General features: G+C 38.5%; 1 protein-coding gene across 2 annotated transcripts; it reads left to right on the forward strand.

The window, feature by feature from the left end:
- Positions 1–419: 419 nt before the first annotated feature.
- On the forward strand, positions 420–14,285 carry LOC130607546 (protein-glutamine gamma-glutamyltransferase E-like). 2 transcript variants are annotated; one of them, XM_057424739.1, is made up of 13 exons: positions 420–834; positions 2,713–2,880; positions 3,195–3,437; positions 3,956–4,074; positions 4,573–4,701; positions 5,796–5,973; positions 6,136–6,253; positions 7,285–7,388; positions 7,876–8,121; positions 9,332–9,637; positions 11,544–11,701; positions 11,910–12,043; positions 13,946–14,285. In XM_057424739.1, exons 1-13 carry the CDS (start codon positions 825–827, stop codon positions 14,091–14,093), a joined length of 2,061 nt encoding a protein of 686 aa, XP_057280722.1. In that variant the 5' UTR covers positions 420–824; the 3' UTR covers positions 14,094–14,285. The 2 variants fall into 2 exon arrangements, with proteins under 2 accessions (XP_057280722.1, XP_057280721.1); XM_057424738.1 differs by having other exon boundaries at positions 421–834; positions 6,136–6,271.
- Positions 14,286–14,923: the final 638 nt, after the last annotated feature.

Below are 14,923 nucleotides of genomic sequence, written 5' to 3' on the forward strand. Positions count from 1 at the left end.
GAGAAGATTTTTGTACACAAATTGGCATTGCCAGTTGCATGTTCTGAGATATCCTATGAAAAAAAAAATAGTAGTATACCAGCTGAAAACAATGATAGCTATTTTATTACAAGTCACAAATGAACTTACCTATCATCTCTGTAGTGTGTCATGCAAATATGACATGGAGTGCTTGTCTGTTTGACATTGTTAAAGAGTAATTATGTGATAAGTGAAAAATTGGTTCTTTAGCCTGATTAAATTTGGGGCAGAGGCAACAGCTTGCTCATTGCTTTGTGATTATTACAATGCAGCAGGAAAAAAAATAATCAGCGTGTGGAAAACAATGGATTCAGTGAATTAATTTAAAGAAGTCACTGTAAATGTTGCTCATGAAGTATTACAAGTTAAAAACAATGTGGTGCAAGAAGTAATTATGCTGTTCCTGTAAATTTATAATTGTAACAGAAAGAAAAGCAGCTAAATGCCAATATTCTTTTAAGTCTGAATACATTAAGAAACTCTTGAATGGCCAGACTGTTAGGAATAAATGTTGTCCAAGCTTCAGTTGTTAAATTGCAAGGAAATGAGATCAGGATGTGGGGACTAAGAGAGTGAAAAAATGAATGAAAAATGAATCCTCAAGCCTTGTTGGTAAGATAAAGGCTGGGGAGAAAAGAAGGTTATTCAAGCTCCACCCCACAGGAAATATTGCAAACAGGCACCTTTACACCTAGACTTTTAAACAAGTGAAAGGCACCGGCCATTCTGTGAGACAACAGAAGTAAAGGAGGCCATTCAGAGGAAAGCTTCAGAGCTGCTTATACAGGACATATTGATCAGATATGGGCCAAGGTGAGCAAGGAGGAAGCCCCTTCTGTGGTGCTGCTTGTTATTTTCTTACATCCACACCTCATACTCAGCTCTGTAATGGACACTGAAAGATCACAACTTCTCTAAGGAGGGTTGATCCAATGTAGGGAGGGGGTGGTGGGAAAGAAGGAAGAGAAAAATTCCTCCATCAAGAGTTCAGAGAAGGATTTTTCACAGGCATTGCATTTTTTCCCAATTGCATGGGGAAAGCAAGATTATCAGAATGAGATTCTGGAGAGCAAGCGTATTATCTGATGGAAAAATTCTGTACTTTACTTTGCAAATAGGAAAGAAGGGAAAGTCTGTAGATATTTGAAGTTGCCAGGCAAATGAAAATGAGAGACTGTCAAATGTGACACAAGAGAAAAACAAAGCAGAACTTGAAGGTGTTGTTGCAAAGGCTGAGGGAGGCTACAATACGAAGAGAAGGTTGAAACCTGAAGTTAAAGCAGAGAGGATACAAAAATTTAGAGGATCTTTTTCAGGGGTCTGTTTGTTGCAATAGGCTTTTTTTTTATTTATTTACATGCAAATATTTGTAAGCATGTAAATTGACAAGTCTAATAATTATTATAAATGGTCCCAAGTTGCTTTTCCAACCTTGCCAGATAACTCCTGCCTTTCTAAAGAAACATCTTCCCTATCTCTCAGCTTGTTCTAGAATAGATGTGATTAACTGCTAAGGTTCTAAAGATGTGGGGTTTTTTTAAAATAGGTATGTTCCTGAAAAACTGAAGTATGTTCTGCTCACCCTGCTGCTGTAAAAAAAGATGTTCCCCACATCTGAACTGTGACTTCATTGCTGTAGTTATTTCAAGACTTACCTAAACTTGATAAACTTAAGCTCATGTCTTTAAAATCTATTTAAAAATATCTTTACACTAATAAATCTGGTTGAACATGGGATAATGATTTTTTACTGAATAATGGCACAGGATAATTGTGTTCCCCTACTAACGACCACACTCTTACTCTTGCCTAGTCTTGCGTTTTGGGGCTGGGGGGGAAGGATGGAGAAAAATAAAAATATTTTTGAAAAGCACATAGTGCCCTTAGGAAAAAAAAATTAAAAATCACTTTTTCTTCTGTACTTCTGCACTTCATTTAAAACATTTGAGCTTCTACTAGAGAACTGTCATAGGCTCTAATGATGCCAGAGCCAAACCAATCTCAGATGCTTGTTCTCTGGCCTCTGACTGAAGCCACAGTTCACATACAAAAGCTTTCTGCAACATATTATTTCACATACATTATTTTAGTAGTGTTCTCTCCAATATTGCCATCTCTCCCACTGCCAAATAACAGACCAGCGTCCATCAATATATTCTTGTTGGGTGCTTCCCACAGATAGCAGCTGTCAGTTATATCAGAGGTACATGACACATAAATGGGGCTAAAAACGTCATGGTTTAAAACGTGTGTTTCTCAGCTCAATCAGGCGTCTTTATTTTTTATTCAGAAGCAGCAAGGCTATGCTTACATTAGTACAGCACCATGATTGGAATTAGCTGAGTTCAGCCAGATTCTTTATCTAAGTAACTCACAAGTATTCAATTCTCCTAGGGTTCTCCACTCTTAGATGCCTTTCGGATTTTCCTTTAGTACCAGATACGCTATTCCTTCTATATTTAATTATGCAGATAATCTCTAACAGAACTACACAAGGTGGAGTCTCACTTGAAAAAATAACAATTAAAAATAACAAAATGCTATAAATAAGTTATTTCTATTCTTGGTGGAAGCCTCACATGGGTAGAAGTTACCTGTAGAAAGTAACATGCAATTCTTGAGAGTGTGTCTGTGCTCCTTCCCCCTTGGATGTCCCTCTTCAAGTTTTCTTGCTCTTCTCACTTTTTATAGCTGCAACGCAGCCAAGTACCAACTGGCACCTGAAAGAAAATGCAAGAGATCACCACACAAGTAAATTTTCTAGCGAAGAGTTAATTGTGAGGAGAGGACAGGCCTTCACTGTCACCTTCAATGGAACAGGACAGCCTGAACAAAATTTAACATTCATCGCAGAAACAGGTATGGCTTCCAACTTCTTTCACAGAAAGAGTAATGCTATCTTGTGACACTCTTTTGGCCTGATACGCAGTACAGGGCAGCAAGGTAATTCCTCAGAGCCAACATGCTGGTTCACACCATAATGGAAGTAAGCGTTTGAGGTGTTTGTTGTACTGCTCACATCTCAGCTAGCAGTGATAGCTTCCTTCAGTTTCCAATGTATGGCACAAATTCATCAGAGGGGAGGGTTACATCCCTTCTGAGTTTATTGACAACTAAATCAGTATTTCAGCAAGCTGGGGGAAAAAATATATGTTGTTTATTTTCCTCAAAAGGTCCAAAACCCTCAAAGCTGGCTAAGACCCAGGTCACATTTGGTATCTCCAGCACAATGAGCACAGAGAGCTGGAGTGCAATCCTGCAGTCTACCAGTTCCAGCTCTGTGAGCATCTCCATTTCCAGCCCACCTAATGCTGTCATTGGACGTTACAAACTGAGTGTTCAAACTACTTCAAGTGGCAGCTCCTCTCCAGCAATCCTTGGCACTTTTGTTTTGCTCTTTAACCCTTGGTCTTCAGGTAAGAACATGTTGGATTTCCCCAGAAAGAACTAAATTGCTTGTAGCTTCATTAATATTTGCAGCTTCTCCATTTGATCTATGCTTATTTAATATGGGGGCTGAAGATACACCACATAATGTATCAGTGAGAATAGGGCTTAACAGTTTGTTAGGACCTTCTGGTACATAAAACCGGCTCTATATCATGTGCTTACTAGAAAGCTTCTTGTCCTAAAAGATTAAGTTATGCTTTTGGCAGAGCTTTCCTACTTCTGCACAAGTACAGAAGAACGCGTCTGGTCTCTGCAGAACCAAGAGTCATATCTACCAGTTGCCATCTTCTCCCAGATTTGAGTGTCATACCTCTGTCTTCACTCAGACACTCCCCACCCACCCTGAGTTTCATTTGTAACATGATCCATTTGTAACAGCAAGAACAGCAAAGGGTGGATATCTGCAAGCGCTCTTACTGATGGAAAATGAGTGGGTTGCACATTGTAATGGAGACTGTGGTTGTAGACTGTTTTGGTTTTTCAGGTGATGATGTGTTCATGCCTAACAAGGCTGAATGTGAGGAATATGTGCTAGAAGAGTTTGGCATCATTTTTGCGGGCAATAAAAATCATATCAACAGCTTTGGATGGAACTTCGGCCAGGTAAATGCGGCACTGAAGCACTAGACAGTGTTCTGTGCTCTGGTTTGCACATGAACTGGGTGACAAGGGCTTGTTTGCTTTTTCCAGTTCATCACATACACCTCTGTAGAGGAGGACACTGTGGTATTGAAATCAGAACTTGTGCCAAGCCCTGTTATATTGATTAATATGAAGATTTGTAATTGACTAGTCAGTGACGTTACCTAGGACTCGGAGGAGCAGCCAGCAGAAACCTTAGTGTCTGCTGGGCAGTAAAGTACTGTAGCAATGCTAAGAGTCAAAGACCCAGCCTTAAGTCCACAGATTCCAATTTCTGAAAAGCTCTTTGAGGTCTAACCTTCACAGTTTGCTCAGGCTGCCTTTTTATATGGCAACTCCTGGCTGAGCTGCAGCATTTCTTTAAGCAAGTAAAAAAAAAAAATTAAATGCTCACATGGCTCTATTTATCCTGATTATTAGTAATTCCAGAACACTAACTTACTTCTCTATCTAACATAGTTTCAAGGAGATATTCTCAATATTTGCCTTTCCATGCTGGATCGAAGCTTAAACTATCGTCAGGATCCTGCCACAGATGTATCTCACCGAAATGACCCCAAATACCTGGGCCGTGTTCTCAGTGCAATGGTAAGCAACATGTCCAAAAAGTCCAAGCTACCAACTCACTGTTCTTTGTAGCAGAAAACTAAGTGAAAGTAAGTATATGTAAGTTCTCAGAAATTTAGGCCACTGACTGTATGCACCAAAAATGCGGGCCAAAGAAACATCTAGGTGGTCCTTTGATCTAAGCCTGCCAGATTTATGTCATCTGCAGTGTTTCTGACACTTACACTTTGATATCCAGTGGTCAAACTGAAATTATAAGACATGGGGTGGTATGTAAAAGGACGAGACCCTTGGAGGTCTTTAGTCCAACCTTCCATTTGAAGTGGAACTACAGTGGTGCTAGATCAGCTCAGCCACGGATTTCACAGCCTCTCTGGCTGCCTGGTCCAGAGCTGCACTACCCTCTTAGTGAGAAATTTTTCTTTTATGTCAAACATGATTTTCCCAACCTATAACTTCCTGCCACTGCCCCTTGTAATATAACCTGCCAGCACAGAGAAAAGTTGTAATCTGACAATTTAGTGTGCTCCATTCAAGTACGTGTAAGCTGCTATTCCATTCTCTTTATCCCCTTCTTAACCAGAATGAACTAGCTGAGTGCTCTCAATTTCTCCTTGTAGATTTTGTGCTCCAGGGCCCCTGACTCATGCCCTCCTTCTTCAGTGTCTCAATATCCCCTTGAACTGAGAGACCCTAAAGTGGATAGAGGATTCCTGGCACAGCCTTGCTAGGGATAATGAAAGGGGGCTACGGCTTCTGTCAGTCTCCTGCTCACACTTTTTCTAATGTAGCTGCATGATATGCTTTGATGATGCCATTCAACCAGTGGTGAAGTTGCCAGCCACCTCATGTCAGGAAGGTTCACTGAAAACTGGTGTTTGCCTTCTTGCCTGATGCTACTGTATATTTGAGTAGGAGAAACAGTGATTAAATGCTCTCCATTTCTTGAGAGGACACATACTTAATTTCCCTAAAAAGATAAGCTGCATGAAGCAATGGACTTTTGTCCACTAAAATGTCATTTGAGACTTTTCTCCTTCCTGCTCCCCAAATGCTATCACATTTATTGTAAACTCTTAATTATCTCATCGTAATTTTAGTGACTATTTTTATAGGTGAATGCCAATGATGACCAAGGGGTGCTGCTAGGAAACTGGAGTGGAAATTATGAGGGCGGAAAAAGTCCAAACAGCTGGACTGGAAGTGGTGAAATCCTGCAAAACTGGAAGAAATCAGGATTCAAACCTGTTAGATATGGACAATGTTGGGTTTTTGCAGCGGTATTGACTACAGGTATGTTTTATACCATGCACATAACTGACACTGAACAGATTCTATTAAAAGAAGCACTGATAATACTTCACGCATGAAAGCCTTTCAAGACATTAGTATGTCATATGAAACTTCATATTCCAGAAATACTGCTTTCTGACTGTCTTTCTATTCACTCTTTAGTGCTTAGATGTCTGGGGATTCCCACTCGTACAATTACAAACTTCAGTTCTGCCCATGATGCAGATGGAAATCTGCGTGTAGATGAGTTTTACGATGCTTCTGGAAATCAACTGGACCGGTCAGCTGACAGCATATGGTAAGGCTTTATGATATTTAATGGTAGGACCTCTCAATGCCTATACAGTCTTCAGGTGCAGAATACAGATTCTAATGACAAATGTTTTGTCACCTTCTTAAATGTTGCCTTAAAAACAACTACAAACACTGTGGATCAATTAAAAATAATGCAATATAATACTACAAAATAAGACAATATATGAAAAAATCTTGCAATACTGCAAAAGAATACAAATAATAATAACAAGTAATACAAAATATAATAATTTAATTATAATAAAATAATACAAAATAATTACCAATAATACAAAAAAAAATAACAAACCTTGGTGCTCTTTTTTTGGTTAAGCAGAATTGTGACTTGAGTTACAACAGCTAACTGAAGCCAGAGCAGGCAAAGTTAACAGTTACGATACCAGAGATGACTGAAAATTTGTGATATTACACTGCAAATATCAAACAGTTGGACTTTACTTAGTTTGGAACTATTCTTCAAAACAAGTTCATGTTAAAACTGTAAAAGTTCAACAGAACCAGCTTCACTGACTTTTTTTTTTTCAGTGACATCATTAACAGTGAAAATAATATAATTAATGCCACTACTGAGCATCAATGAAATTCAAACAAGCTTGTACTCAGCAAAGAATGGGTGCAGTCCCAGTCCTTCATTTTTTGCCTTTACTCCTCTGCTTGTTCTGGACCCATTCTAAATATAAGTGCTAACTGCAGCACTGTGCTATAAGTAAACCAGCTAAAACTAAAGAAGTGCATGTGCTCAGAACTTTTAGAGAAAAACTGGCTCAAGACATTTTGTATAATTTTATAAATTTGCTTTCTGCCTTTGAACATTTATGTCTGTTCCACAATATTCAATTAATCCAGTTAAGATCAGAATGGAATCAGTCTCAGACAAGAACCTATGCAAAGTAAGGCATTTAATACATTTAACTGTCTGATTAACAGATGTGAACCATTCCAACAGCAATTTAGACATACATACTAGTAGCTTACTTTGTTCATTTTTGTACATAGGAATTTCCATGTCTGGAATGAAAGCTGGTTTTCCCGCCGTGATTTGGGCCCCTCATACAGTGGATGGCAAGTTCTAGATGCAACTCCCCAAGAAGAAAGTGGAGGTACACAGATTTAATTTCACGAATAATGGTGAAAAATTATAAAGTCACTCATCTTCAGAGAGAAGGGGGAAGAAAAAAAAAGAAAGTAAAACCACTGTAAAAAGTAATTCCTCATCCTGCTCAGAAAGAAAGTGGCAGAAAAGAATACTTTATCTGTTGCATTAGAAAAGCCTCAGATTACTTGTGGGTGCCAAGAAACAAACTAGACTTCTAGGAGCAGTCTTTTGAAGCAATTCCTACATTTCCAATGTAGGCATCCTGAGTTACTGAAAATCAAGGAATGATATTAAATAAATCAAGTGTCACTTCAGCATAAACACAAAATACACTGATGCTTCTTGGCCTGGTATGAGGGTCTGTATGGGTGAAAGGGCTAGAATTGGACAACAGCACTAAGCAATCCAGGAGTCATTGATAGATATCTGTCTAGTAATCTGCTTACTGTCAGAGAGTTGATTAGGTCAGCTTTTTTTTTTTGATGCCATAGGAATTTATCAGTGTGGTCCTGCCTCACGGAATGCCATCAAAGAAGGAGATGTGGATCTGGACTACGACTGTCCATTCGTATTTGCAGAAGTGAATGCTGACTGTATGTACTGGAATTATGAGGCCACAACTGGAAAGAAAACATTAATGTTCTCTAAGTCTACTGTAATTGGCCAATTCATCAGCACAAAGGCAGTTGGTAGAGATGATCGTGTGGATGTCACAACTGATTATAAATATGAAGAAGGTAAATAAAAACACTGGTTCTTCTGGTTACATAGCTACTTCATCCCCAAACACATATAAACTTAGGCTAGGAGTCTCTTAAGTGTCAATTTTGGGCAACTATAAAGGTAGGAGCAAAGTTTATACTCAGTTTATTAAGTTCTAACAGAAAAGGGAAGAGAAGGTAAAGAATAAAAAAATACTGCCTTGCCCTTTCTGATATGGAGTTGCTTTGTGGGACCTAAGTAAAGGAAGTGTAAGTATCCCTGAGCAGAACATTCACTGTTCCACCTACCTGCTGCTAATGTTTACTGACTGCCTCTGCTTTGTGAAAATTAGTCTACAGTCCAGTTATTTGACACCAGAATGAAAGGCCTCTTAAAGAAACCTAAACTAAATCAGCACTTTTAGTCAAGGAAAAGCAACTCTTTCAAAGGGTCAAACCTTGCTGCTACAGTGAGTAAATAGTGTGAAGGTGGGCAAGAGGCTGGGAGGGGACCCAGCCAGGACAGTGGACCCAAACTGACCAAAGGGATAGTCCATGCCAGTGCTCAGCAACAACAGCTCAGCAAGAGGTGGAGGAAATGGGGAGGGAAGAGTGGGGGCCTTTGTGGTTATGGCATTTGTATTCCCAAGCAACCATCCTATGTGTTGAAGCCCTGCTTTCCAGGAAGTGGCTGAACATCTGCCTTCTGTAGCATGGAGTGCATGTGTAGTAGTGAAAATATTATTCTTTTTGCTTTGCTCATGTGCAGTTTTTGCTTTCCCTGTTGAATTGTCATTATCTTGATTTATGAGCCTTCTCGCCTTCCTTTGTTTTCTCCCCATCCTGCAGCAATGGGAAGTGAGAGAGAGACTTGGGTTGATGTTTGGCTGCTGGCCACATCAACCCACCACATAGTGCTATCAGCCTTCCCTTATATCAGGGCCTTTTCTCTATTAGCAAATTAAGAGTACATTTCTAATTATTACAACCATATAGAGGGAGAGAAATGGGAAGAGTGAGCAACTTCGGACTTAAGATTTTGTGTTACCGAAAAGAAAAGCTATTAGAGGGGCAGTGACATTACTAATGGCAGTACCAGAAAATCAAGTGTGGCTGTAGAAAACAGAGGCTCTGTTCATCTGCAAGTACAGATGCGACATTCTGCTGGTTTGTCTCTAGCGTACGTAAAATAAGAGATGCATGTTAACTAACCACTAAGAATAAATTTCATGGTTGTCTCTGACAGGCTCTACAAAAGAAAGAGATGTTTTTAAAAAAGCCCGTAAGAAGCTGGGACTTGAGGATAAATTTGATCCTACAGCACCAAAGCCACAGGAAATCGATCAAAAGCCTGACATCTCAGGGAGGTTCAAGGTGGCTGGCCCTTTAGAAGTTGGCAAAGACCTCAGTCTAATTCTGGTTCTTGAAAACTTACAGTCCGATGCTAAGACTGTTCATGTAAATATGACTGCTTGGAGCACTGTGTACACTAGAAGACCAGTTCATGAGATCAGGAAGGACTCCATATCTGCCACTCTGTCTCCCAAGGAAGGTAATTTTTCAAAACACTCTTAATCGTAGTTGTAAAATTATTTTATCAGTAAATGGGCATTAGAAGCTGGTCAAATCCAGGGGGAAAAAATTAACAAAATGTAATCTTAAATTTCTGTGCAGAAAATGGCTGAAAAAAAATCGTTTCATAGAATCATAGAATCGTTAGGGTTGGAAAGGACCTTAAGATCATCTAGTTCCAACCCCCCTGCCGTGGGCAGGGACACCTTACACTAAATCATATCACCCAAGGCCTCGTCCAACCTGGCCTTGAACACTTCCAGGGTTGGAGTCACACTTATAAACATTGAAAAGGCATGTTTCACACCACCATTTCCTTAAGTAGTATTCACATTTTGAAAAACTTACCTAAAAAAAGGGAAGAGAAGATGGTGAGTAAACATGAGGTTTCATTTAACAAAGTTTGCATAAAGAAAATAAGGGCAACATAAGAGCATAGAAATCAACTCCAACTAAATGCGTTCTGGTCAATTATGAGGGGCCCTACTGAAAGGTAACAGGACATGGCAAACAGCAGAAACAAGAATCTTATTCATTAGCACATTAGAGAATGGAATTAAAGTGTGAGGAATAGAAACAGCTGAAACAGCCTGCTAAGATCCACAGAAAAGAAACTTTCTATTGAAAAACTGTTGAGGAGTAAAGGATGTCAGATTTTTCTTTAAATTTTTTTTCAGATGCAGTTTGATAACCTTTTGGAAGAAATTTTCTACTTAGATATGAGTATTGTTGAAAGATGACATTAAGTTACTGTTAGGAGCTTGGGATTAATAGATATATATCAGCATCCCTAAAGTGAACTGAAAAATCACAGATTTGGAACTGATAGTATATTGTATTAATATTAGGCTTTGAGTCATTAGTGAGAAGCAGAAATAATATTTCATTTCTTTAATATGTAATTTGATTTCTGAAGTTGGGATCTATCAGCTTCCTCTAAAGTATTAGGAACTGGACTTTCAGTGAAGACAAAGTTTATATGCCTAATGGCACTGACATCATGAAGGCACCTCATAGTATCTTGTACTCACACAGGCTGTGTTAAACCAGTAGCTGAATTTACAGTCAGCAGGGAGGGTTTTCCCCAGATCTGATGGCAGGGACCATTGAAAGAGATTTTTTCCCCTTCTGGAGGTATGCTCTGTTTGCTAGGGTTTGTAGTTAAATCTGTTTGCTACTGCATGAATCTAAGAAATTCACCCTGCCCCCATTTTCTTGCTTACATTTGTGGAGTTTGCATTGGTGATTTGTGATCTTTTCTTTGTTTTTCATTTGCTGTCTACTGCTGGAAAGTACTTTGTGGCTTACAGTGTTACAAGCAGCACAGCTACTCTACTTTTTTTCTGAACTTGATGTTTATTGTACAAATAGTCAATAATGTGCAAATGGCCTGGATTCAGAGACAGAGGAGACCCCTTCCCATCCAATATTCCTTGATTTGAACTACAGCATGGAAACTACCATAAAAACACATTATAACAAAAAGTGACTAGGGAAGACAAAAGAAACGGAAAGATGTCATTCACCTCATCTCAGTGTATCATGAGCAAGTAGAACTGATGAGGCCTGTCAGATAATGTCCTATAACAAATGGAGTGCACTGGTAAACTCCTTAAACTTCAGCTGTCTTATCTTTCCGAGCAACTAGGAGGAAGACAATACAGTCAATCTGGCAGTAGGGAATGGAGGAGGGATAACATTGCACTGAAAAAAAAACACTCAGTCTCCATAGCAAAACAGTAGATTTGCATTAATTGAATTTGGCAGTGATGGCTGAAGGCCCTCCTAGTCCCAGACACATAAAAGAACATACTAATTTCAGGTATGAAACTCTGTGGGCTTATAAAAGTGTGTATGAATTTATTATTTTTTTCTTTTTCTTCCAGAAATACAATTTCCCATTAAGATACTGTATACTGAATATCAACAGCAGTTAACTACAGACAACATGATCCAGGTAACAGCTTTATGTCATGTAGAAGGTGGGATTCAAGTGCTAGTGCAAAGAGACATCACCCTCGACAATCCTGCCATCGACATACAGGTAAATTGCTGTCCCTTTGCTCTAATCGCAGTGTCAGAGAAAGGGGAAAATAAGCTCTTATAAGCACTTTCTTCACCAAAAATATTCTGCTCACATTCTGCCATGGCCCATCATAGCATCTCGTAACACCTCCTCTTCCAATGACTGAGAAGGCTTGGACAGAAAAGAACACTGAGAACCTGGCTTCTCAAGCATTTTATTTGCACAGGTACTTGGTGAAGCACAAGTGAATAAAGAAGTGGATGTGGAAGTGATATTTACCAATCCTATTGATATGGAATTGATGAACTGTGTGCTGCAGGTAGAAGGCAATGACCTGCTCAGAGGAATCCTTGAGATAGAGTAAGTACAAGAAATGCCTTCTTCCTGCTATTAAAGATACATGAGCAAGAATGTAGGCATGGATGACCTGGAAGCGAACAGTGGGATGAGACAGCACTTTCTTCTTGCTAGGAGGCCAGTCAATGTAACATCTCGTGATGAAGTACACAACTTAGCACCATTATATCCAAGCTAGGCTTTGCCTGCATAGTTTGAGGAGTCAAATAATTGCTGTCGTAATTGGACAGAACTTGTTTTCCTGCCTATCTAGCAGGACTCACAGTTTCAGAAAAAAATACATTCTTACTCATGCAGTAAATTTTGCTTTCTATGCTACTATAGGCCAGGTGGGTTGAACCTTCTTGTTCTGATTATAGGGACAATAATAGGATATGTGACTGTTTCTGTCCATACTATACACAAATTATAGCATATATTAACCACGGAGTTTTTTTCCCCTTCACTTTATTAAATGGACTGCAAGTGCCAATCTGGTGTTCAGCCTTCTAAACAATTTATGTTACATCAAACAGATAGACCTACACATATAAAGCAGATGCACAAGTGTATAAAAATGAACACAGATAGCTTCAACACAGGTTGTGATCTCAAAGGGTGGTACCTCTAAAAAGTGCAACCCCAGGTATACTTCATGTGTAGCTTATTCCAGAGAGAATAAATCACAAATATAAGGAGGATAGCTTTTAAAGAACAGACTAAACACAACCAGCAGATATCCCTTAGATGATTGAATTTACCTTACTAAAGTATGGCACTTGAGCACAGCAGAAATCCATAAGGCAAGCAGAAAGAGAATAGGGAAAATGGTGAATATTGCAATTAAGGTTTGGGTTGAGTTTTAATAAAGAAATTAAAAAATTAAAAAATCCAAACCAAGAATTAAACTACAGGCACACTGATTTTCAAGCTCTCCTTTCAGAACTTTACAAAATAATTATGTTAGGTTATTAATAAACAAAGTCAAGAAACTATTAGATGGTGTTGCGATAGTGAATAAGAAGACTGGAATAAAATAGGTTCCTTTTACTATAGATCCCAGGTTCCTATTCTTATGCTTTGAGGATTTAGCATCTTGTTTTTTTTTTCCTTCAGTATTTCACAACTGAAACAGAATTTTTCAGACTGTCCCCCACTTTGTACATATACAAAATTGCACACACATTTTTACATATGCTAGAAAAGGCAGTTATTTTTAAAAAATACTTGGGATGGACTGACTTTTAACTGAATACACACACATATAAACACAAACGCACAAAGCAACTTAACACTGTCATTTGTGCTTGAGCAACTAGCAATGGTCTACCCCATAAACTGTCCTGAGGGAATTTAGCAACCTCATGTTGCCTTACCACATAGAACTTTATCCTCAGGCGAGACAAGACAATATGACAGTGTAAGGCTGCTTGGAAAAACCATAAACATGAGTTTCCAAGAATTATAAAATATACTGGTTTAAAACATCTTAATTTTCATTCAGAATTTCCTGCCATGTAAGCACTGAGGTTTTCTTGAGGCTATAATCTATCCTAATTCAGGAGTCTCTATAACATTCTTAGTAGTGTAAGATTATTTTTTAGTTTTTTTTTAATAATTCAGTGATGTGTTTTACATCCTCTGTTCTGCATGAAGCTTTATCTTATATGATACTAATATGTCCACCTTTGTGTGCTTATCTTGGTCACCACATCATGTATTCATGAGAGACCTTAATGCATGGGTTTGAGTATTTAAATACATATCAAATAACCAAGTCCTGTATGGCCTTTTCACGGTCATCCTACACTGAACTGACAGGAGTTACTTAAGATGGGAGATAGTTAAGAAAGTCAAGATGATGCACAAGCCTGTTTACAGCTTATATTTTTCCTTATTTTTTTTCTCTTTTTCTCCTACTTTTAGTGTACCACCAGTGAAAGCCAGTGAGAAATCCAGTACAAAGCTTAAACTCATGCCTTTTGAGACGGGTCGCAAACATCTACTTGTTAATTTCTCCTGTGATAAATTTGCAGATATCAAGACCTTTAAGATGGTGAATGTGATTGACTAACATGAAGATATACAATTAATGGTGTGTGTATAAATAGAACAAAATGTCACAAGAAATCTTGCATAAGAAAATAATGAGAAAATTAGCAAAACAAAGTCCTTGCTTCCTGTAATAAGGAGTTATGAACATCAGATCACCAAATTTTTACATTGTAATTTTAAATAAACTGAGAAACAGTTGATTCTTCATTTACCATTCTGAGTGTCCATGTTGATAAGAAGAGCATCTTACCTTCTATTCAGAGACTGTTAGTTTGACATTTGTCTGTTTTTCTTTGGAAATAATTTTCTTGTATCTGCAGAAACATTCGTAAACTCATTTTTACACATTCAAAGCCATATACAGTGGACTTTCAAAGCACTGTTTCACCTTACTGCAACCATGATACTAGAAGGCAGCCAGGATACATTCCTGGAAAAAAAGGAAATTTTTCCTTTTTTGGTAAATTACAGTAACCAAATGAAGCGTAGGAAATGTTCAAAAAGAATCTGGGTGGTGCCCAATTTGAGAGCCATTTGACAAACACGGAGATAATGGCTTGGCTCAACACACATGGTATTTTGCACACTGCTATTTTGCACTTGCTGAAAGTCTTCTTTGGGAATCAAAGGGAGGGTAATCTTAAATTTTAACTTGAGAAGAATTAGAAATTCTTCACCATAGCTTGTGCATCAGGAAGTCATCTTTCAGAATTCAGGTTTAGTAAAGCTCACTTAAACCCTTTATGGGAGGACAGCATTTAAGGCCAAAAGCTGGGTTCCAAGAACAAGTGAACTAGGTGCAGCCCAGCGAGTGACTTGGTTTATGGCCAATAATTGTACACCACTTAA

This window comes from Pezoporus wallicus, unplaced genomic scaffold, assembly GCF_028554395.1.
Source record: "Pezoporus wallicus isolate ANWC-B61680 ecotype Strahan unplaced genomic scaffold, APGP_CSIRO_Pwel_v1 contig_13737, whole genome shotgun sequence".
Lineage (NCBI taxonomy): Eukaryota > Metazoa > Chordata > Aves > Psittaciformes > Psittacidae > Pezoporus > Pezoporus wallicus.

Coding starts and splice junctions, on each gene's coding strand:
- LOC130607546 (XM_057424738.1), top strand. Junction 5,974..6,135: donor TGCAGCGGTATTGACTACAG/GTATGTTTTATA, acceptor TTCACTCTTTAG/TGCTTAGATGTCTGGGGATT. Junction 12,044..13,945: donor AGAGGAATCCTTGAGATAGA/GTAAGTACAAGA, acceptor TCCTACTTTTAG/TGTACCACCAGTGAAAGCCA.